This window comes from Pieris brassicae, chromosome 3 (genome assembly GCF_905147105.1).
Source record: "Pieris brassicae chromosome 3, ilPieBrab1.1, whole genome shotgun sequence".
In the NCBI taxonomy this organism is placed as follows: Eukaryota; Metazoa; Arthropoda; class Insecta; order Lepidoptera; family Pieridae; genus Pieris; species Pieris brassicae.
In genome coordinates, this window is record NC_059667.1 from 9,164,084 (window position 1) to 9,188,721 (window position 24,638).

Here is a 24,638-nt window from a genome sequence, read left to right on the forward strand (position 1 = left end):
CACGAAAGCTTCATAAGCGTGATGTACTAGATGCGCATTTGTTTTACGTTTTACTGCGTGCATACGAAATCACCACAGAGCGGCAAACGTAGTTTGTACGCAGAAAACGATAGTATAGCGCGCCTAGTGCGATAGCGAACACTATTCAAAAGCTATACTCATTGACGTAACATGCAAATAAAGCGTTGGAAAATACATACGCTCTATCCAGTTGTGCTGCCTCCACATCCTTGAATCTGTAAGCAATTAAAACATTGGGAGAGAAAGATAGAACACGGGCTTTGGATTTGTATTGTATGTTCATTTCTGGTGCGAGTCTACAGTAATGCAGCACATTTGCGTTTGTGTCACTGTTTTGATCCAGTTGTGTTCTATAAAAGGCTTTTATATCTTAAGTACGAGTCGTCAAGGCGTAAGTCTCAAATGATTAATATCTATTATTCTACGTGTCTGTTATACTACGTCTGTCTGTGATTCTATATTCTAAAAGTTAGTTAGTTTTTAACTAAATTTTAACATAATATTTGTCTCACTGTAAACTCACACTAGGCTCTCAGTACCCTTCACAATCTCGAGTGGATGTACGATAACAGTCCTTTGAAATAACCGGACGTGCATTCTTCAATAATTTAATAACTCGGCTCTTATTAATCGTACTGGTATTTAAATAATGCATACCTCGGCTTTTATCGTAACTATAAGGTATAACGCTCATGTAGGCAAAACCAAACACCTGGGGGATACTATATTATGCTGTATGACAGATACTATATTATGCTGTATGACAGATACTATCGAGTGCTCGATACAGTTTATCTCTAACTATGACAGACAGACTTTTATTTATTCCATTCCACCTTAACCTTTTTAAAATTCCTGGGCCTAACACATAGTACTAAGAAACTCAAACAATAGGTTTTAAGAAGAAACTATTAATGAAACACAGTGAGTAAATTTTGAAAATTTATGATGAAAAACTGAAATTGAATAATAATAAACAACTAGACGTCACAAAAGGATCATACCAAACATTTATAATTACGTATAGAAGGCATCCATTCATTACGTGTGTCTTTGAATTAAGACCCTATTCCTTAGTGAGATTTAGTAGGATTTGGTGGAACGCTAATATTTTAGCAAGATTTAGAAGGGTTTCAATCGTGTTGTAAAATACATACAATTACTTTTTCCTGAATGACATGAGTCGGACTTAAAACAAGAGACGATTCATTTCATTTGACTCTGATTGGTCGGAACGAGTCGCTTGTCTGTGATTGGACAAGATATGTCATTTGTTTTACGCTCACCCTTTTTGTTTTAAAGTTTATAATTACGATATTTTAAATTTAGAATTGTTTTTTGTTTCGTAGTAAGTGGATGCCTTCTTACATGCTATCGCCACAGATGTGAGTAAGCTTTCTACTTGTTAGTCAAACACAACATTAACACTGGTGAGTTAAGCTTTTCGTAGGCTCTTGCTTTCTGTGGTTGTTTGGTGTGTGCTTATTACGATTATTTTGTAACTTTTGTTATTAAGTTGAATAAATCTTTACTACTGAACACAAGACCTCACTAGTTTGAAAAAAATCTAAACATACATAAAGGTTATTGTCGTTGGTCACATAATATAAATCGTGTAGCTAAGATACCCATATATCATTAATATTACATTTTTTTTATGTAACAGGAGGCCAACGGGCAGGAGGCTCATTTGACGTTAAGCCATACCGCCGCCCATGGACACACACTCTGAGGCTCGCAAGTGCGATGGCGGCCTTTCAACATACATTGCTCTACTTATTGTGTAAAGAATACTAATTGAAGTTTGGCGTATGAAAAAGATTACGTTGTTTTTGATTCGTCACAAAATATAATCTATAAACAATTATCATTTCACTGATCAGCAAATTATATGTTAAAATTTACTGCTAAAGATTTTATTTCATTCTAAGTAAAACCAAGTTTACATATTTTGATTCAGTTATTTCTCCTTTAAGAAAGGAGTAAACAAAGAATCCTTCATTGTTACGAAAGTTATTTTAAGGAAACTCTAACATAAAATAATTTAGTTATTTCAATAACATTAAGATATCTTGACAGGGTACGAAGAACCCTTAAAATGACATCTTAGGAATATCGATTTTACTCAAGTCGACATTTCAAAGCTTTGTCGGCCATTCGTTTTCCGTACACTGTGCGTACTGAAATTATATGAAAAATATTTCAACCTGTAAAATCAAATTCTTACCAACAAGTAAAAATGTTTTCTAAATACAAAATACATAAGAAAAGGAATGTATTTAGAGGGAGACAGCACTATTGCTCATTCAACTTTTAGTCATGGCTAGACTGTAGGTCGGCTTGCAAAAAAGACAAAAGAGTTTTGGAAATATACATACAATCTTAATTAATAAAATTAATTATTAACTTAATTAATAAATTAACGTTAATTAAATATATCGTAACGGAAAATTTAAATGGAAAATTTAATGCTTAATTGGACCGTTAAAAATATTGTGTGTGTTTTCAATAAACTACAATAATTCTCTCATCTTGAAATTATCGTTAAAAATCTCTGTTATATATATTACAATTAAATTAGTATCGCAGTATTTCAGCAAGTCTAACTATAAGTGTATGTTCCAAGTTTGTCTTTGATATAAACTTTCAAAGTTAAAATCGAATAAACAAGTTAACATTTTCTTCTTTCAAGCTTCACAAATTACGTTGCTATTGAGTGATCTTAACAGGTTTCCTAAACTGTATCTTTTTAAATCAACGACATTATTTACAATATCGGTCTCTTTTAATAAAACTAAAATAATATAATCTATTTATTTACTAAAAATGATTTAGAGAATGAAAATAGACAAAATAGATTTTGCTACGAAACTCTTTTCAATTCGCTCTGATATTCCCTATATGATTGAAATTAAGCCGCAACTTAAAAAAGTCCTTACATCGTAGAGTCCACTACGAAATCTAAAATATATGGCAGGATTCAGTTCAGCTTAGATACTCAAACCACTCTAGTTAGTACCTCCCGTGGTTCTTGAGTAATCAAACCACATAAACGAAAATTAGTTAAATTGTTATTTAAAGAATTATGAATTTAAAAAAAAACTTAATTATTGATATGTGACCATGTAATAAGTAAAGTGTAAAAATTAAGTGAAAATAAAGTATAATTATAAAGGAGGTAATGATGTCTGAATATTATTTAAAACAAATGACGAAAGGAATAATAAAAGAATAACTTTTCTTAATACGATGTAAGGATAGTGATTTATAAACATTATGTACTTGAATTATATATGTAAGTGGATCGTTATTTCACAATATCTTAAGTTATTACATATTTCGCCAGCTCTACCCACGAAATAATAAAGAAAATTCCTAGCGAAAAACGGTATTAATACTTGATCTATTCAATTGTTATAATCATTAAATTTTGGAAGTAAAATGTATACCACAATGGTAGTGTTCAGAATGAAATTATTAAATTTATTATATAATTAAGTTTTTCGTGAGAATTAAAAAGCCTACAAATACTTTATAGGTAGGCTTTATATTTATGTGTAATGTCTAAGTAAGATAGTGTTATTAAACAGTTTATGTGCTGGCTATTAGTTGATAAAGTAACTTTATTTTAGTAGGTATGTTGTAGATTTGTATCATTTCTATGTTATTAAACGATATGAAATCCTACAAATTGTAATGATTTATATGTACTTCAATTGTATACATAATGTAATTATCGTATTACAGCTGCAATTTCATTTTTTCTCTCATCTTGGCGGCCACTTGAATACTGTTAATGAAGACACAGGCCAGTATTTATACATATTTAGTTGTAAATGCAACACTATTAGAATTCATGTATGTATACCTGATTGAGACATTTTACCTTTCAAAAGAATTAATCATAAATAAGGAGCACAGCACGTAACTGTGCGACTTGAATTTGCAGCTTTAATCCATTTAGATAACTCACCTTTCGCTGGCAATGGAGCTGTTACGTGACATGGATTTGGGTGACATTTCGAAGTCGGAGTCAGATCGGTAGAGAAAGGATTCGCGGCGCTGCGGCAGTGACTGTAGCACGAGGGCGGCGGATGGCGAGCCGCCCTCGAGCGGAGACCGCGCGCCGCCCGCCCCGCCACCAGCCCCACCATTCTCCACATCAAAGCTGAAACAAAGCGTTGTTTATGAATATATAATCATGTACATATACATCATTTTTATAATATCATAACCAATATGTATTATTAAGGTTATTTATAATAGTAATTACACCATAATGCAACGGTTTTTCCAAGCCGCAGATCATTTTGGATTTTTCAATAAACTATAAGTATAGTATAAATTTATAGTATTTATCTTATTTATGATGAAGAATAAAAATTATATTATTTTAGTTTATTGGCGTTATACATAGGAAATGTTTGCATCGTCAATAGTCCATTATGCACATAGGTAACAAATGACGTCTGCATTAAATATCTCAGTAGACACGGAGCCGTATCGATTTGTGTGAAGTCACAATTTATAATTGCTCCCGAATTGACGTCGTTTCACAATAGGAAGTGATATCGCCAAGATCAGAACATGTTAATTAAAACATTGCATGTAACTTTTTAATTGTATACATAACTCCTAAAAGAAAGAATGTTGTTTTTAATAAAGATAAAAATTCGTTTGGATTTATTAATTTTATTCCATCCATCGCTACAATTCTTGATTGATTTTCAAGGCTAAATGATCAGTCCTCTCATCTTAAGTCCTATCAGGAGTTTGTTCCATCGAGAAGTAGGCTCACCTGACGCGAATGACGCCGCCAATGACCTTTAAATTGCCAGAAGTCTTGTCGCCTTATTACGAATTGGTACTCTTTTCTTTACTGCTATTTAAGTCTACGTCAAATTTGTTTGGAGTATATTATAATACTACATAGTGGTGCTTTGCTTTAAACAGTCAGTTGTGAAATAACAAAAGTCGAGGTAGTAAGATCGATCTTTCTACAACGTTTCTACTACGTTTTGGTGCTTTCATCAATAGATAGAAGAGAAAACATTGCTATCAAATTTAGTTTGTTTTTATTACGAACCTGTCGCGAAACTTGTAGCGTGAGTAATAACAAGTATTGAATAAAAGAGTCATGTTCAACTGAGCTAGTGGAATATTGAAGTAGAAGGTTTAAAATACCTAGCGACATCTGCTAGACACTTTCAGAACGTCCATCTCATTTTGTGTCTAGTTTTCCATAGCGTTGTAAAGATATTCCGGTAGGTGTCGCTGTAGACTGAAATAGTAATTTGCAATCAATTTTAGTTGATATTCAAAAGTTATATGCTAGAATTTAAAACATTTTTACTAATTTTAAAGGGGGCTTTTATTCAAAATTGTAGTGATCTTAATTTTTTTACCTAAAGTTTTAGTATAATTTTTGCGTTCTACCGTCGGTCGTACAAATGTGAAAATGTTCTTGTAGGGTAAAAATATATTTGTTGACTAAAATCTTTGCTTTTAAGAAGTCAAAGAAACTTTTAAAATAATATCCATTTTTTGGAGACTTGAAATAACTACATTTCTATTTCAATATATTTTTAAAAATAAAATATATTGGGAATTTATAATACACTAATAATAGTAAGCTCATTAAAAGGATTCGTTGCTATGATTATTCCTTATTTTATTTCTTCACACATCTGCCATCAGTCTCTCGGCTTTTATCAGATTTTGAATCAATTACGAAATGCAAATCCAACAATTTGTTTTCCCCCCGTAACTCGCAAACTATCAAATTGCGGCAAGTCTGATTATTTCTATGAATTAATTATTCGTTTGATGTAAGTTGATGTACATTGTCTAAGCCAATTTAATCCTTAATAACTGAATAACCTCTTGGGATGTCTTTCTGAAACAATAGTTACCAAAATACGCTATTTGGGAAACTGAGTAACAATTACATATACAGAATTCCAGGCATCAATTACGACGAAAATGTGTCGGTGAAGTAACGGAATTTTATCTTCTGCGCCCGTTAACATTCGACACCGCACTCCGCAGTAAAACTCATTTTAAGACAGAAGGTTCAAAATTTCTTTGATTTTTATGCTAAGGCCGATTATGGAGTTCAAAGGATGATCAGATCCTGGAAAAATCAAGAGAATTCTGGAAATATTTGGTGAAGTTTAACTGTTGGTGAAACCATGTATAGCTTTTGGTTTCAAGAGTCGTCTAGTATTAATTTTATGAAATTAAGAGACATGGTTGGCTACAAAAGTTATCCTAATATTCAAGGATAAAGTGTAAAAAGGCGATTTTAGTCGCCCACAGCTTTCAAAGTTTACGTGGACGATTTCATCTAACGGACAAACGGGGGTGACGAATCGATTTTTACCTATTTGAAGACATTGCAATGCACAAACGCGTTTCAATGCGACGAGTGAAACCAGACCAACTTACAAACCAATGGCGCCTACATCCTTTTAAAGGTCTCAGATTTCTGTATCTGTTTCTTGACCGTTTGTTTTGTCCCGTTATTTTCATTCAGCGTAATATTATACGGGAATTACTACTTTTAAAAAATAAATATTTTAATTACAGATTAAAAGAAAAACAGTGGTGTGATCTTTCTTAAGAAACGTTAACGACACTGCTTTCGCTTAGTATGCGCATTCCTTTGCTTATCTAACGTATTATATAGTGTTCTGTGCCGATTATGAGCGTACATAGACATGATTCCGTTCACAACCGGGCTTTGAACCTACGACCATATGGATGAGGGTCGCACGCTGAAGCCACTAGGCCAACTCCTCAAGGCGAAGCACGTTTCAAAATAGTAATCACGATGAGTCGTGGGCATGATTATGCCAATTATCATTAATTTCGCATAACTACTATTAACGGGCCCTACGTCAGAGACAATGATGACTATCAAGGTTTATGTGGTAACACAGTCGGGCCAATATCATTCTATTTTTATCACATAATTGCATCAATAATTCTTCATCACCTAATTTGTTTGAAGATTCTATTTTTAAATCAGTCCCAAGAAAACACTTGTTACGACCCATAATTATTAAGTTGAAAAAGGGATTTCTGGAAACTCTATGGAGCATGGTATATTTTTGAGTATAATTGAAAAATGAAGCTTATGAACGCATTTAGAATGAATGAGATGAATTTGTTTTATTCCTTAAAGCTTATGGAATTGAAGAAGTCGCGGTCATTCAACTTTTATTTCAACGGTCATTAACCCTATAGTTGTAATGTATTTATCAGCTGTTCGAAGTAAATACTCATGTCATACGTGGCTATCTATTCCTAAGATTTGCAATGTCAAGATTAAAACGGTATACAATGTGTAATTACATTGTTTTAAAACTTAACTATATTTTTCCACCTATACCCGGAAAACGACCTATTATGACTGCACTTTTGCATAAATTTACACAAAGGCAATAATAATTATATTCCTGGAATGTGTCCTTGATTCAACTTTACAATATCATGAAGAGGTTTTAGATATAGGATTTAAAAAACCTCCTTTTTCCTTACTCCATAATCTGTTTTACTCACTAAATACACGATAAAAACAACTGGTGAATATGAATGTGAATTATTGAGCACAGTGACTTTTAGATTTAACATTACAGCTACATGCGAGCCAAAATCTCGGTCGACGATGACAAATCATTACGCAAGAGAAACTAAATCTACAACATAACATAACGTAACAATAAATGTATATATTAATAATATAGTATTAAGATAAATTAATAGTTCATCACAGTTTTGAACGCCAGACAGTAGCGATGCTCCCAGAACTGGTACTTTCCTAGATCAGAAGGAAATGCTGGCATCATTAAGGGAGAGTACTCTCGCCACAAGCATCAGGAGCCACACGTTGTAAATTTTATTTATTTATTATTTTTAGTTAACTTAGTTGTTTACTTAGGTATAACTAAGATTCTATTATTATATAAAATTAATTAATTATTGTATCCTAGCTAGTCTCATTATAGATAAACTATTAATTTAAGCATATATGCACTCCTTGTATAATATTTTACGAGTACAATCTTAATAACCCTAAAACTAAGACAGAACTTTTCATAAAAACATTGTTTTAACATTGGCTGATTTCAGGTGCTCCATTTTAAATGTTATGATAAAATCAACTCGTGAAACACTTACTGAAAATTATCATATATCAGAAATATAATTTCTATTTCGTCATTATTCCATCTCAATACCTGCCAGTAGTCCGTCTTCTGGCGGATACAGGCTGTCTTCGGAGCGGCCTACGAGTCGCACCTCTAGCACTCCAGCGCCGTGGCGCTTCACTCCACCTAAACCCAAATACCTCATGACCACCACTAGTTCTTGTGTGTATAAAAGTGTTTATTTGTTTGATTGTAAAACGCTTGATTGAAAAAAAATATTCCAATTAGCTTTGTCTTCAGTTTTGGATGCCACACTTCAATTCTCTCTTAGATTATAAGCACAAATTATTAATTTATTTTGATTTTTTAATGGAGATTATACGGTTACGTCTGTGTTTTAATTAATAAAATCTTAATTTACTAAGACCTTTAACACTAAGTTGCGGTTTTACAGTAATACCGTCTTTATCCATAAAAGCATTATACAGCGTCTACGTTATTAATTTTTATATATTATGTAATAAAACTGTCGAGACAAAACAAGTCAGATGTAAAATGTTTCAGCAGATTACATATTCAGACTGTCAAGAATGGAAAGAAAAAATGTGATTTGCTACATATTTCGAAATATAATTTAACAACTTGTTACCTAATATATATAAATACCACAATTGCTAAGATTATAATATTAAAAAAAATATTTTTTGGCTGTTTCTGTAGATCGTGGAACCATTTTCACGTTCGTGGTAATTAACTGCTTATTGCTGGTAGATTAAGGGGTCAGAAGTTAATAAAAAAATAATTTAAAATACTATTGTTTAATTTTAAAAGCACACGTTATATAACTTATTAATAAGCAAAAAGCTGGGAATTAGTTATACTTATAAACAATTTAAACATTAATTAAAAAAGCAATTAAGGCATTCACATCATACATCGCGTTTATACTCTTTTGATATAAGAGGAACGCTTGCTTCTCCAAATAACATTAGATATGAGGGAGAATGTTTCCAGGAAATTACTTATTAGTTATTATATAAGCTAATAAAATAGTCTCCCTATTATGAGTAAGATCAATCGGCTTTTTATATTATACTAGCTGTTGTACTAAAATTCTAAATTCAACTTTCTAATTATTTAGTGGTGGGATAACTATAGATTACCTTTATATTTAAATCTTATTGCCAAAGATACAAATGGGAATTGTTTTAACAGGTTCCTTAAAAATACCTGTTATAGGATGTTTCTCTCAATTTTGTTTCAATCAAAACTGGTGAAGTTAAAAATTCTTCGTTCCTTGAATGTATTTTATTTTTAAGTATCGCAATACAGCAAGGAAATGCTGTCAGCATTAAAGGTACACTACCACAGGGACTGAGCTTTTTAAATATGTTTTAAATTTCAATTTATAATTGTATTTATTACTATATAGATAATTAGGCTGTTATTTAAATTTCGTTTAAAATATGGTACCTATGAGTTATATATATTTATTTCATTAAATATGTAACATTAACCTCAGTGTATACGATGAATGCAACAGGCTTTATTGTTTATTTACCTACTCTTCCAAGCTCGTGGTAAAAGAAACATAAAAAATTGTATTCCAGTCGCGGTAATATTTTTCCATATTTTAATTTATTTTGCTAATAAGTAAAATAAAAATGGCTGTAATTTTGCAGGACGCGGCTAATACTCAGCGGGGTGAGAATATAAAACGTCAAACACGAATCGATCAATCGCGTGCAAGCGATTTTGTCGTAAATCGTATGGACTAAAAAAATTCAATGACATTTGGATATTGATTGAACATGACGATGTATGCCTTGTCCTTGGTATAAAAAAAATAAAACAGTGCACTACAGCCCTTTTAGGTCAGATTTCTGTATCTGTATCTTAATCAAATCAAAAATGTTTTATATTTTTTTGGGCCTGAGACAAGCCGGTTTCCTCATGATGTGTTTCTTACCCGTCACAGCGAATGTTAATTGCGCACATAGAAAGATAGTCCATTGGTGCAGCCGGGTTCGAACCTACGACCTCAGATATGAGAGTTGCACGCTGAATCCACTACGCGAACACTGCTTGTAAGTGAAAAACCCTAGTATTTAAAATATTGTAAGTTTTTTTAAACGATGGTGACGCATAAAAGTGCCAATAATCTTGCTTGATCGATTTAACAGTCTAGCTTTTGACTAATCACACCCAAACGAAACGCAATAGTCATTCGATTGAAATCTTAAATTTTATGCTCCCTTTAAAACTTTAGTATATTTTTCACAAGAGGGTTAAAATATTCCTCAAATACATTTTTATGGTATCCTTTAGTATTTAACTGTTTAGAACAACTACAGTAAATAAAAGCTTAAATACTGTCCATTAAGTACGTCAAAACTTTTTACTTAATTAAAGACTTAACAACTTTTACAGCGTTAACCAAAGTTTCAGAATGAATTATGAAAGATATTTAAGTTAAATGCTAATAAGTAATATAATGAAAAATATAAATCCTTTTAATTATAAAATATAAATTAATATTTAAGTTATTTTGTATATATAAAAGAAAAATTATACACAAATTAATTGTTTTTATTAAAATTAAATATATATACATTTGGTTCGACTCACAGAATAACTAAATAGATCTTCCATTGAACAGCTACCTTCGTTCTTTAAGGCACAGATACAAAATATTAACGGACCCATGTGCCCCGGAGTAAAATCGAAACTTACTTTTTCTATATAACAGTACGCTTTGGGCTTTGAATCGAATTACAGTCAAAATCTGTTATAACGACATCGAAGAGATTACTCATAATTGGGTGTTAAAAACCGATAGCCGAAACAGCCGATGACGTTATTATTAAGGACCTAAAACTATATAATTCAGCCGGGACCTTCGATTTTGATTTTTTTGAAATGAAACTTAAAATTTATGATCAGTAAATATATACGTATATATATATTTTATAAGCATAGCTTTTTCGTCCGTGGACTTATCTGGATGATCAAGGTGGCAAATTAATTTTATATAGGATATTCTTACTTAATATATTAATTATTCGTCATACAAGAACGATCAGTAAAATATTGTTTAATATTTTGTGCATTTTGTATAGATATTTGTGCTTTGATATTGCGTGTCATTGAAAATAAAGTCATCATATTAGTGCTATAAAGACTTGATAATGGTGTAAGTGCTCGGCCTTGTGCAATCATCAACATCATTTAATAGTTGGCAGCCAATTTATGTGTACTTTAACAGCGGATATTTTATCTTCATGTTTATCAAACTGTTAAAAGATGTTTCGAAAATAATACAATTTTTCATATCGTTGTTTAAAATAAGAGTTCTTTCGCATTTTAATCTTAGATATTTTTTTAAAATTATCTAAACATACTTAAAGTCGGTCTATTTGACAGAAGAACAGAAGAAGATGAGATTGTCAATTGTCAACCTGCATCATTAATGTATCATGTATGAGTATCGTAAATACTCAATACTAATGATTCAGAAACTATGATGACATTTTATAATAATTCGATACATAAATTCTTATGACGGGAAGGTTAAATAATTTTTCTGACGTAGAGCTCATCTTGATATGAAATCAATCATGTCTATTTTTGTTTAGTTTTATAGTGTCATAATATCATGAATATCATATTTTTTATTATTACATAGTCCTGAAGTTTCCTGTTCGTCGTAAGCAATATGGGTTTTTGACCAAATTTTGTCGAGTAAACATAAAAATAAGTAAAGATAAAATTTTCCTATTAGTGGTAACTGTTATGTATTGTTTGTGTATGTGATGGACCTCTTTGAATGATCCCCGCTACTGGTTTGACTAGAACTAGTGGTGGTCGTGCTGAGGGTTGACAAATCACTTGACGCGCGAGCTGATCGCAGCCGCGGCAACACCGGCACATCTTCAGTCTCAGGAGAAGTCACCAGGGGCTCGCACGGCCAGCCGAGCGCGCGCGCCGCTGACCATACCGCGAACACAAACGTTATCATGTCTATCCCACCCGCCACACACGGCCCACCCTCACGCGTCGCCACATTTCAACTTTAAAACGTCATTCACACGGAACTAGCGCGCCGGCCGCACATTCGACGGCATGAAGAACACGTGCTCGTCAGACAGCACACAACCGCGACCGCCACTCAACTGACCATAACAACGCGTGAATTCAAAGATATATCACATCATCGCAGTATTTTGTACGTTATTAAAATTGGGTCACATAGATCGATCGACTCGCTTTCTTCCATCAATGGAGATAGTTTCCTTAATCAAGGCGCGTGTTGTTGATTGTATTCGTGACGCGGTACTGTTGACGTTTGGCGGCCGGCGCGGGTATGTTGCGTCTATGCGGTACGTCACGCCGTTTCCGCCCGCGCCGCCAAGAAGCTGTTTCTATTTATTAAGCACTATATGCTTCTATTGTGAAAGAGTGAGCGTCATTTTGTAATGTCACTTGTTGCACGGTTAAGTTTGTGGACGCGCGGCGCACGATTTATAAGGCGAAGACGCGTACGATAACTTTCCGGAAGGTTATGTCAAAGTATATAGCCCGTTGGGAAATTGTGATAGCCGTATTTCGGTCAGGAGTAGTGCTACGGAGCATCCTGCGGCTGCCCGGCGGCCATATTGTGCCGCCATTTTGCTGGGGGTCGAATGGGGTGAACCGCATGCGTACGACGCTGCCACAGTTTATATCACAAAAACAGTACTCCAACCGTTCATGTGGAATTGATCGAGCCTAGAGAATTGTTTTTACAGAATACATAAAATAAAATACAAGCAAAATATCATTGCTAACTAATAAAAGCAGAGAACCATTGAGTAAACTGTCTAATTCATCAAATACTTTTATTGTTTTATAACACTGACACTGTTGTGATTATAAACTGTGCAACACGCAACCTCCGTGTAGGAAACGACGCAAGTCACTGTATTCAAGGGAAATAAAATTTAAATTATGTATTCATACCCAGTATCAAGGATCAATTCTGCTCAGCAGGTGCTTTAGTTTATAGGTCAACCGAGCAAAGTGAAGTTAGCTGCGAATCACGCCTGAATTCAGTTTTCGTAGTATGAAACTGTTAGCATATTGTGAGAAATATAGGCACTTTGTTTACTGACTGAAATTTTATCGACAACCCTCTAGGTGTATTTAATTTTTATAAGTTATAAGGTTTGAAAAAAAACACGCAAGAAGCGTACACGGATATCATAAAAGTAAACATATTTTCTAAGCTAATCATAAAATAATAATAACTCACGTTATTTTTTCTTATTCCAAATTAAAAATAAGGAAGGAAAACACTTGAAACGTTACTGGAGGTCATATACTACAGCGTCATGGAAGTTATTATCGATTTACATATGATAATAGGTTGCTGCAACCGGAAATGCATCTTATATTGTATAAACAGAGAGCGTAATTAATATCGACGTTATTTACGATGATTATGTCCCTGTTAAAGGTTTATTTGAACGAAAGTTTCAATAAACGTAGGCTTTGACCAAAACACTTCTGCTGCAGAGACACCAATCTTCGCCCAATGCTACAATCCCTGTTTGTCAAACGCATTAAGCGGTTCACAGTTTCACGTTTTTAAAGGCAGTTTTGCCGTTCACCACCACTACGTGGTACCAGCTGCCCACTGAAGTATTTCTGAACCAATTTGACTTAGGGTCCTTTAACAAAAGAGCATACTAATTCTTAAAAGACCGGCAAGGCGCTCGCAGCCCTCTAGCAATGTGAGTGTCTATGGGCGTGGTTATCACTTAACATCAGGTGATCCTCCTACTCGTTTGTACAGTTCTATAAAAAAAGACTCGTACCATTAATTTTTCGCGGAGGTATTTTAATACGATATTAGAGATAAGATACTAATTGTTCTCACATGATGTCTTAGGTAATCTCACTATCTGGTTAATATATTCTTGAAGACATGATGCCTGTACAAAAAATATCAAGTCTTTTAAAACAAATGGCCAACCTGTATAATATTCGAAACAGAACTAATTTAAGTGTACGACCAACCAGGCTCCAGGAGATAAATTGTATTCGTTTTTATAACAAACTCCCAAACGAAATTAGAGAATTACTAAATAAATTCAAAGTTCTCGTTAAACGTAAATTATTCAATAGAGCTTTTTATAAATTTGAAAAATATTCAAATGATCCAAATCCTTGGGATTGATTTGCTCCAGTTCAAACAATTTTTATGACTCAAAACTTAGCGATTAAAAAGAGTGGCGCAGGGTTTCTTGCCAGTTCTTCTTGCCCTTGCCGCTCTACGCACTTGACTTGAGAACTGTTAGTAAATGTAAAGTTAGAATTAATTTGACTTCTTTTCTGAAGTTTATAAGTGTACTTGTTTACCTATATGAATGAAGTTATTTTGAGTTTGAGTTTAATAAAATATTTGTGATGAATAATAATTTGTATAGGGATTATTTTGATGTTTTTAAATTTATTTAGTGTAGATTTAATTACAGTCAAAAGCATATAGTAAATTAAAAAATTGACAAATTCTGTGGTGGGTTTATACACTGTGTAATTTTAAGTTTAGTATAATATTTTTGATAGCAAATCACCTGTTGGAAGAAATTACTTATTGCAATAAGACCGATTATTAACTTGTCTCCTTTATTTAGCATTTTAATTCTTTTTTTTAAGTTAAACTCTTAAATAACAATTTAAATTATACTCCTAATTTTAATATTTTATTCTAAAGAAAATATGTATAAATTATGGTCGATAGTATATTGAACTAACTGTGTGTATATGTGCATGTAGAAATAAGCGGTTTGGCACGTCAGAAGCACGTGGTGTGTGAACTTGACCGGTGACGTCAGCGCCCTTCACTTTGCACTCACCAGCATTAAGGCCATTTATCTTAAAGATATTGCTAAGTGTATTGACATTAAACGTTAAGTAAAAATAGAAAGTACGTTAAAAGTATCCTATTTTTGGAAAGCTTAATAAATATTTGGCGGAGCTTTGCTATCGTTAACCTGCTTGGGTTTATTTTGAATATTCGGTATCCAATGTATTTCCTAACCATTTTTACTTTGGGTCCTTCAAATTGTTTTGGAAATACTCCAGTGCGCAACTGGTTCCACATAGTGGTGGTGCCCGACAATAACTGCCTTAGAAAACGTGCAGTTCTTGAACGACGGCCGTCGAGGTGATGCGGATGGTATTTTGTATTTTGCCTTGACGTCCGATAGTGAAATTCAGCTGCAGGTATTAGACCGAACAACTCCTCTTAAAACTCTCCATGGTGAATGCGGTAGAAGATGCAGAGACCAATACGCAACGCCAAGCCGCACGAAAAGTACCTGGTCGTCGACGATTCGAATCGCTTTTCGTTGAAAGCCTCCTTCCCGTTTGCCTCTGATTTATATATCTTTGTTTATATACATGTGTCTTAACTAAAACATCATGGAATCTTACGATCGATACGATAATTTAAGTTTAACCTAAATTACGAATAAGGATATTTATATTTAAAAAAAAGTGATAGATTTTTTTGTAGCTGACATTATAGAGCCTTATTTAGTAGAATCAAAGCCACTATATTCTCTATTATTCCAAAGTACCAATATTCTATTACTTTGTACTTGTATTGTGTTCGTGTGTTTCTTGTTAAAGGAAACGTCAAAGTTTTAATTAACTTTTTACAAAGACCTTTAAAAGCGTTATTCGTTACGACAGAGAAATGCCGATAAGAAAAAGTAGTAGCTGTTTTAAAAGAAAAAAAACATGGAGTGTCGTAAACAGACTATAAAAATAATAATAAAATAAAATAAAAATATTAATGGCACTACAAATTTTTTAGGTTTGGGCATCAGATTTCTGTATCTGTTTCATGATCATTTGTTAATCTAATAGGCAAGTAGGTCATCAGCCTTTTGTGCCTGACGTACACGCCGGACGATGTTTTCCTTCACCGGTTAAGCGAATATTAAATGCGCACATAGAAATAAAGTAACAGACAGGGATCGTCGTATCGTAGGGTCACTACGACCTCAGGGATTAGAGTCGCACGATGAAGCCACTAGGCTAACACTGCGTAATCAGACATATCGAAGACATTTCTACATCTTTAGCATTAAAAATTTAGACCTTTTATTAGTTATTTAGTTCGATGACCCTTCATTGCCATACACTATGTAAATTTATGGAATTATTGCTGGTTTCTTCAACAAATATAACTGGTCTACTAGCAAGTGTTAATTGCGTGTATAATAGTAAAATCGAACTATAGTCTAGGTTCTCGGGGTAAACGACTAAAGAGTCATAAGCTAAGCCGCTTAATACCAATATGAAAAGATTTCATAATCGGATATCGAGGCTGAATACGAAATTCCACCGGTATCACCTTGACGTCCAGCTTTCCACAACTGTGCGTTTTTACAGCACACCGCCACTATATGGAACCAGCTGCCCACCTATGTATTTCCGAACCAATTTGATACATCAGCAAAAGAGCGTTTCTTAAGAGGTCGGCAACGAGCGTATTTGCGAGCCCTCTGGCAATGTGAGTGTCTATTGGCGGTAGCATTTAACATCAAGTGAGTCTTCTGCTCATTTTCTACTGTTACAAAAAAATAAGGGTATAATTCAATGTCTAGACTTAGCTTGAAGTTTTTGACAATGTCAAATGCTATTTTGACACAAGTATGTCATACTTTTTAATGAATCTCCAAACCGAAACATACCCTAAGAGGACAATAGTAAAAAAGAGCTTTTTAATTTATAGATTGGATGTGACGTTACGAAATTGACATAAGCCAAGTGTGAATTTTATGGACCATTAACTGGCTTGTTGATAGAAAGTCTCCCCCGGCGAACACGGTTACTGGATAAGTGGATAATTGTAATGGCCTTTATTCTTCAACATACAATAAAAATAAAGAACTTTCTTAAGACCAGATATTGTATAATTACATTAACATTCTCAGTCTCAATTATTTGGTAATACTCTATCAAGTAAAATAAAATTTAACAGATTTATGCATAAGCTGTCGTTTGAAAAGTAAAAAAAACACGTTTAATTTTTTTATTTTAAATTAATATATATTAAATAATAACGACAATTTTGACTGAACAATAATTTGAGTTAAAAGGTACTTCTAGATTAAAATTTTATCAAATGTGCAGTGGTGGTCACACCTCTTGTGTCTCGGCGAAAAAGACTTGAATTTAAGATTTCTTTATATTTATAAATTACTTTGTGTCGTCTCTTATAACTGTATTTTTTGTAGTACAATTAATATAATTATTTTCAAAAGCATAATCTTAGACGAAAAGTCTCTTATTGATCTAATAGTAAATATGCCAACTTTCTGATGATGTGTTCCCAATATATTGCATATAAATCAAGTGGTGCACAGGCTATGCAACGGGTCACACAATTAAGACACTAGGCAAAAAATTGTCTAAAAACTTTACTATAATTTAGGTAGTAAGTGACGTGATTCTTATTCAGCACATACATCGCTTGTTATATAGGATTGCTTACATCTCAGGGGCTTATCTCATCTCAAGTGAAGCGGACTTTATGTATGAATAAATTGCTTGCGCATTGTATCTTATATGCACATCGTTTTATGATGATTGAAAGCTCAAATAACATGAAATTGATGGTCAATAGATGAACGTTTGACACATTTCTCGTTTAACATTTGTAGACAAGAATTTGATTTGGACTATTTTTATATGGCTTATAATTAATCGATCTTAATGTCCCACTTCTTTACAAATAAATTATTTACTATTATTATTTTTAATGTTAGACTAATAGTAAAAGGCCGAAGAAAGGCTAAAAGTATTTAAATTCATTAAAAAATCAGCAATTAAAAAACCTGCTCGGAGATTCAGTTGTATAGATGAAACCGTTATACCACAGGACACGACTATTACATAGACTACAAGAAGGTATAATAAGAAAAAAATGCCGATGTGAGTGCCTTTTTTCTTGAGCTCTCAGATAGGACACCGATTTTAATTAAATACAATATTTACAGTGCAAAGTGTATGTAATCAAAGTCATTACTAAACAATTGTAGATTGTTGTCTTGTTTTCTTATATTTATGGCAAGGAATGTTAAAGATAAAATATTTATTTGTTTATAAATAAATCAGTTGTATTTTATATTAATGTGTTTTAACTAGTGCAAGTATCAGAGAATTTGCATAACTGTTTTATGCAAATTCTCTGACCTTTATCGGTAGTGGTATAGTGTCTTTATAATAATAAGGTGGTGTATTTACCGGGTGTGATGCGTTTGGGAGTCTTGGCTGCTGCTCCGTTTCCTCTTCCGTCGGAAGCACCACTCTTGACCCATCGCATCACAGCCGGTGTGCCGCGACCCTCCTCCACCCAGTGCGAACTCACTCTCTAACCATCAGTTAAACGTAGAACACTTAGACAACGCCACCACTTTTGACGCGAACTGTCAATCTGTCAGATTTGACAGCTTAAATTGAAAGCTGTTTATTTAATCAAAAATAATTTACTGGATTTGGCACTGAGTTTGTTTTGTTCTTAATGTGTGACGAATTTGAGAAATCAGCTCATTTATTTTTGTCTTCTGACTTTAAATAGCAAGCTTCCGTTGTTATTTTGAAACTTATGAACCCTCTGAACATGCGATTCTTGATATTCATAAAACAATACAAACATCCTATAATTTAAGCATAACAAGCACCCATGGCTCGTAACCAAGGCTGTATTTAAGAAAATACCCAAAATTACCCTAAATGTAATGGATAGAATATTTTCCAATGTAATATCTACATTGCCTTTAACGTATCTTATAATAATAAATTTATTATTTATATTTATATTTGTATTTATATTTTTTGTTCTAAATAAATGAAAAATGCCGTAAATTTTGCCGCAATACAATTTGTAATATGCAAATACACAAGCTGTAAGAATGCTTTTGTAACAAAATAGGTTACACCAAAACTTAATGTAGTGAAGCTTGATGAAGAATAATTTAGCATAGGCTACGTGAAATGTAAACAGCATATGCCACATATCTATGTCAAGTTGATGCTATTTTCGCCTTTACTACTGACTCAAGTGCCTATCTTTACTGTGTGAATTATGTATGACATGGCGGGAGATTGATATGAGGTTATGTTGGACAATGCGTAGGACATGGGACAATAGGCATCTACGCTATATGGCTTCTATATACTACATATACTTAGATGTAAAGGACATTTGTACCGAACAACACACGTGCTGCCAAAAAAGGGGTTCATAGACAAATTAGCATCGGAAGCTTGGTTCGCGATTCGCGGGCTAGTTGTGACGCGGCCGCGCGATATACTGGCCTTCCCGGGGCGCGCCGCGTGACGTCAGAGCCAGAGCGTGCCCCGGCCCGCGCATGCGCTGAACAGGTTCCACACAAAATCTCCAAGAGTACTCCAGATAGACCTCAAATTCGCTTTGGACCTTAATCGATTTTCAGCTGCACGACTGGACGGATAGTGCCAGGGCTTAAAATATTATATGCTTAGTCCTACTAGGACTAGTAATGCAGAGTTACGAAGTCAAGGTCAATTGTAAGATTTCTTAAACTATACAGATCACAATAAGCATGATCACATCAGAAGATTGTTATTTTCTCCAGTAAATATTATAAAACAGTAAAACTGATTTTTTTCATGTGAAATCGAAACTGGAAAATTTAATTCTAGTTACTTTCAAATTAAAAAAATATAATTATATTATGAAAGAACATTTTGAATTAAGACAGTTTTATAAAACATTCTTGCGAATCGATAAAAGATAAAAGCAATTGCGACCTGACCTGCCTTATATCAATGGTTCAACTTGACCTTGCAATTTCAGTTATTTTCAGTTATACGGGTGTTGAGTGTTTCGGTAACAAAAGATTCAACGCTAGTACGAAGTTAATACAATTACTTTTAACAATTTTTTAGGTCAGTGCAAAGCATTTTCTGCTACGGTTCTACGAACACGCTACAGTTTTGCTACAACTGCTACGCGTAGCCCGAGGTCGCGCTACGATTAGCTTGTTCTACGATAATTGTATCTAATGTAATTTTTATAAAATATATAAAAATAAATTATAATTATTAAAAAATAATCAAAAATGGGTTTTTATTAAACGATTATTTGTAAATTAATAAATTATAAATTTAATAAGTAAATTATAAATTTAAGTTTAGTAAAAATGTAAAGATCATGTATTTATAAATTTAATGTTTTTATCGAAAACCTCTGAATCAGTAACTTAAAATAATGTTTGCGTAATAATATAACAATATACTTAAGCTACAAGTATTTATATCTACTTATGTTTCATTATCAGTGACTGAATACCTCGTAGATTTTGGATATTTTCTCTGCTTTTGCCCTGTTCTCCCAATTCCATTGCTAAGTCGACATGACTCAAAGGATTAAAGTGTCTTTAGCCTGCAGCTGAATTATAGTAATTATGGATATTTTACTATATTCCAGTGAGTAGGTGTTATAAAGTAATCCGTAGACAGGAATATTACTATGAATAGCCGACATCTCATTTACCTTGTGATGCCTTGTATGTTCATTATCATATGTAATAACATAGTCTACCTTAAATACGTTATATTAATTTGTCTCTCAGTACTAATTATTTATATAAATGATTTTAATTTTACCTGTATTTACTAGAATTGAGCGGTATTACAATAAAATAAAAATGTTATTAAAATCCTTTTGTAGGATGACCAAAGCTCGGATAAATTAAATAAAAAATATTTACTAAATAAATATAGTACGACAGTGTCATGTAATATAATCATAACGTATGTAATATATAAACAATTAATCAAAAATTCGCAGATAATCTTTTAGTTTTGCATTACATTTGAATCTGAATACGAAAATAAAATATATCTGACTTTCTACCCTGTGTTTGACCTTTGACTTTCAACCATATTCATATTAACAAGGCAACAATTAAACGATAAATTAATATGTTAACAATCCTTATGTACCTGACTTTGACGTTATAATTAGTTTGAGAATTACAACGTTACATTCAGAAATGAAACGCGCAGAATGTTTATTCCTCTTAATCTGAAGCTACAAATAATCTTATCAGCGATACTGAAGTTTTTCTACGTGGGCAACAGATGATCATAACAAAAAATATGTTTTTGTCTTATTTATTTAAATAGAACACAAAACATTGTTTGGTATATCATAAAAAGAAATATACTAGTTACACACATTAAAGTAAATCAGAGTAAAGTGCTCGCAAAACATTTAAACATCAATGCCTTTGAAGTACTGGTTTTTAGGGCGGGTGCCGCTCCACTGGAGTTGTGACGTCATGATAATGACGTCAATTCAGGGGGCGGGGCTCGTCGGTCGTCGACCGAGCGCCAACCCTAAAGTTGTGCAAAAGTAAATCTTATTGGTGAGAAATAAAATTCGATTTCCCTTAAAACATATTTTCGCAGCAGGAAGGATAAAAGGTCTCCGGTTGAGGTCGTTCAATATTAAGTACGTATTTTAATTAGCAGCTGTAGAATATGACTTGGATTAATATTTAACCATTTCAAATTTATTTACGTTTAATTAAGGAGTTTTTATATGGTTAAATCATCACTATTAAAACCAATAAGCAAAGAATAATGAATACTTTACATGGGTACTTGAAAATAATAAAATCAATACAAAATAATGCGGAAACACGTAGCTTTATTTGACGTTAAACTAATCAAAATTAACTAACATACCGCAGTACCAATGTGCTTAGATATTAATAATATTAAATATATTAAAATTACAGTAAAGGAAAATAGGGGTCTTATTTAGATATTTTGCTGACAGCGCCATCTGTTGTTGCATGTAGAAAATATTTTTCAGTTTAAACTCGAACATCATACATCTAAACCGCGACTAAAACCTCAACTGTTTCTTAAACATTTTTGTACTAGATGGCGCTTTACACAAATTACACAATTTTCTTAAAATTAAGTTTTTTCCATATAAAACACGTGTTTTGTTCTTATTCATTAATTCAACTCCTAATACATTTTAGGATATTATAAACAGCACTATATTAGAAAACTCTTAATTTTAAACATTTATATTCGAGTAATGTAATAAAATAATAATTTGAGCCTAGCCATTATTGGTCGTACAATTTATTGCACAAATTGCAGTAAATAATGTTGAAGTTAAAAACATTTATTTTATAAAACTTTAAATCGTTATTCAAACAAAGGCGGCATAGTTCTGGTTTATTTATCTTTCCGTTATGCACCATCCCGTGATTTATTCATGCGGTTTCCTAGTGTCCGAGAACAAAGAAATTTAAAATTACACTATTATTGCGTGGACTCGGAAAAATAAAAGGGCTAGGCGTAAAGCAAATTAGGTGAGTGTGTACAGGTAAAAAAATTAATAGAATTTCTGTAATATATTTTTAAGATAATGCTACTCGAGATTCAGTTCGAATGAAGACGTCCGTATGTCTGCCTCCGTATGGATTTTTTTTTCAATTATAAGTCAAGATTTTTTAATTTTAGAAACTAGTTAAATCATTATATATAAAATAAGCGTTGTATTTTATCTCATTTCAAGCGCGTTGGTCCCAGGAGAAATTCTTGGAATACAAGGATTAGAGGATTTCATATTAAGAAATATATAACAGTAAAAATAATCATAATCATTTTTCAAGTGAAATTTATTTCATTTAAAATGGCAGTCATTGCCACCGCCATGGATTAAGAAACAGAGTTTAGATTTTCGGTGAAATAATAATTGTTTGTAAGTATAAAAATTCTACTAAAAAGACACAGAAACATGTTTACTCCATTTGCCACGTTTGAGGACTTTTCAAAATTGCTAGCAGTCGTCAGTCATAATGCGTTTTTAAATTAATATTACGATTCGCAGCAACTACGGATAGTATTACGGAGATAGGGTGATCACCCCGGTGATGATTTCGCGTTAATTTTATTTGAATAAACAGTTCACGTTTTAAATTAAATTAATTAAATTAAATCAGTTTTCAATGGAACAAAACCTGAATAATGCGTCAAACTAATCATATTCTAAATAAAAAAATATATATATTTGTCGCCCACCCGAGATCTTATAATGTATTTATATAATTAATTTATAATCTTAATTGCGAGAAATATCAAATAAAATCAAAGCTTATATATTCACAGATAATCGAGAATATTACTTATAGTTAAGACGTCATAGGGAAATATACCCTTAGGAATATAGGCTTTATATTGAAAGATCCAAGTGCCTATTTCTGTGATTGGACAACTAATTGAATAGCTTTGTAGAACATGCTACATGAAACAGAGTAAAATGATTTTATAATCAAATTTTGGAATCCTTGGAGATCGGTTGATATCGTTAATTCTTACTCAATATATATAATATAACAAATTAACTGTTTTACGTGCATTACGAAATTTGTTTAACACGTTATAATCTATATTATGCTAAATATTTATTAGTATAATATATAATTAAATAGCAGCCTTAACCAAAATATAACCCAATTATCTCCTTAAAAGTATCCCGCGTACAGAGGCAACCAAAGTGCATATACAATATATCAATATTGTTTCACATTAAAAACCTCGATTAGTCACAGACCTATAATGGAGGAATCCTACGTAACAGACCCAGAAAAGAATCTGTTCTATAGAAAATGGCCTTCATTATTATAAATATTTCGCTTCGAAGAAAAAACTTTCCAAGTAGTATTTTAAAGCAAAAGTTTTATTTTTCCTTGAAGATACAAAGCCTCCCTGAATGATATAGCCCATATAACTCATAATAGTGTATCTGAAAGCTTAATGAAAGCTCGGTATATTGTCTTATTTATTACATTTTATATCATATGTGGAGCCTTTAAGCTTCTTGTAAATGTTTTCGTTAAACAGGATAATCTTAAGATTTTTTTGTTGAAGTGAAACTTCTTTATCGGCGTTGGAAAAAAAAATACCGTCACATTTTTCCGCTACGCGCCATCTTTTTCTTGTCCCTATCACGGTTGATTCGAAGCCATTAAGAATAAAAATATATAATTACGATAACAATGATAGTAATCATTTTCTATGATATAGATATATAGACCTATAGATTCTATTACAATTAATGAAATTCTGTAATAATCTTAGTAGTAATAAGGTAAAATGAAGTAGTTGTATTATTTGTATTTATGTCTATGATAATAAAAGCCTTTTTTTAAACTTTATCTATTTTAACATTATTTAAGCAATTTCTGTAAAGTTGCATATTTTTCGAAAAAATAAGGTCATAAAGAAGTTTCAATTCTTTCGTGTGTACAATAGTACACGCACACATTTTTTTAATTTAGTATCAAAGAAGGTTACAAACACTAGGAATAACATGTATAAATGTACATTTAGTAATAAATT

At 32.5% G+C, this 24,638-nt stretch overlaps 1 protein-coding gene across 10 annotated transcripts in view; it reads right to left on the minus strand.

The window, feature by feature from the left end:
• Window positions 1-24,638, minus strand: part of LOC123706971 (cAMP-specific 3',5'-cyclic phosphodiesterase, isoforms N/G) — a 273,282-nt gene that overhangs the window by 70,313 nt on the left and 178,331 nt on the right. For 5 of the 10 annotated variants that reach the window (XM_045656672.1, XM_045656671.1, XM_045656669.1 and 2 more), the window contains 2 exons: window positions 3,995-4,189; window positions 201-236 (listed from right to left, as the gene is read on the minus strand). In XM_045656672.1, the coding sequence (XP_045512628.1) occupies window positions 201-236; window positions 3,995-4,189 (231 nt within the window). Of the gene's footprint in view, window positions 1-200; window positions 237-3,994; window positions 4,190-8,261; window positions 8,358-11,989; window positions 12,145-18,470; window positions 18,575-24,638 lie in introns of those variants that run through there. The other 5 variants (XM_045656667.1, XM_045656673.1, XM_045656668.1 and 2 more) reach the window with 5 other exon arrangements.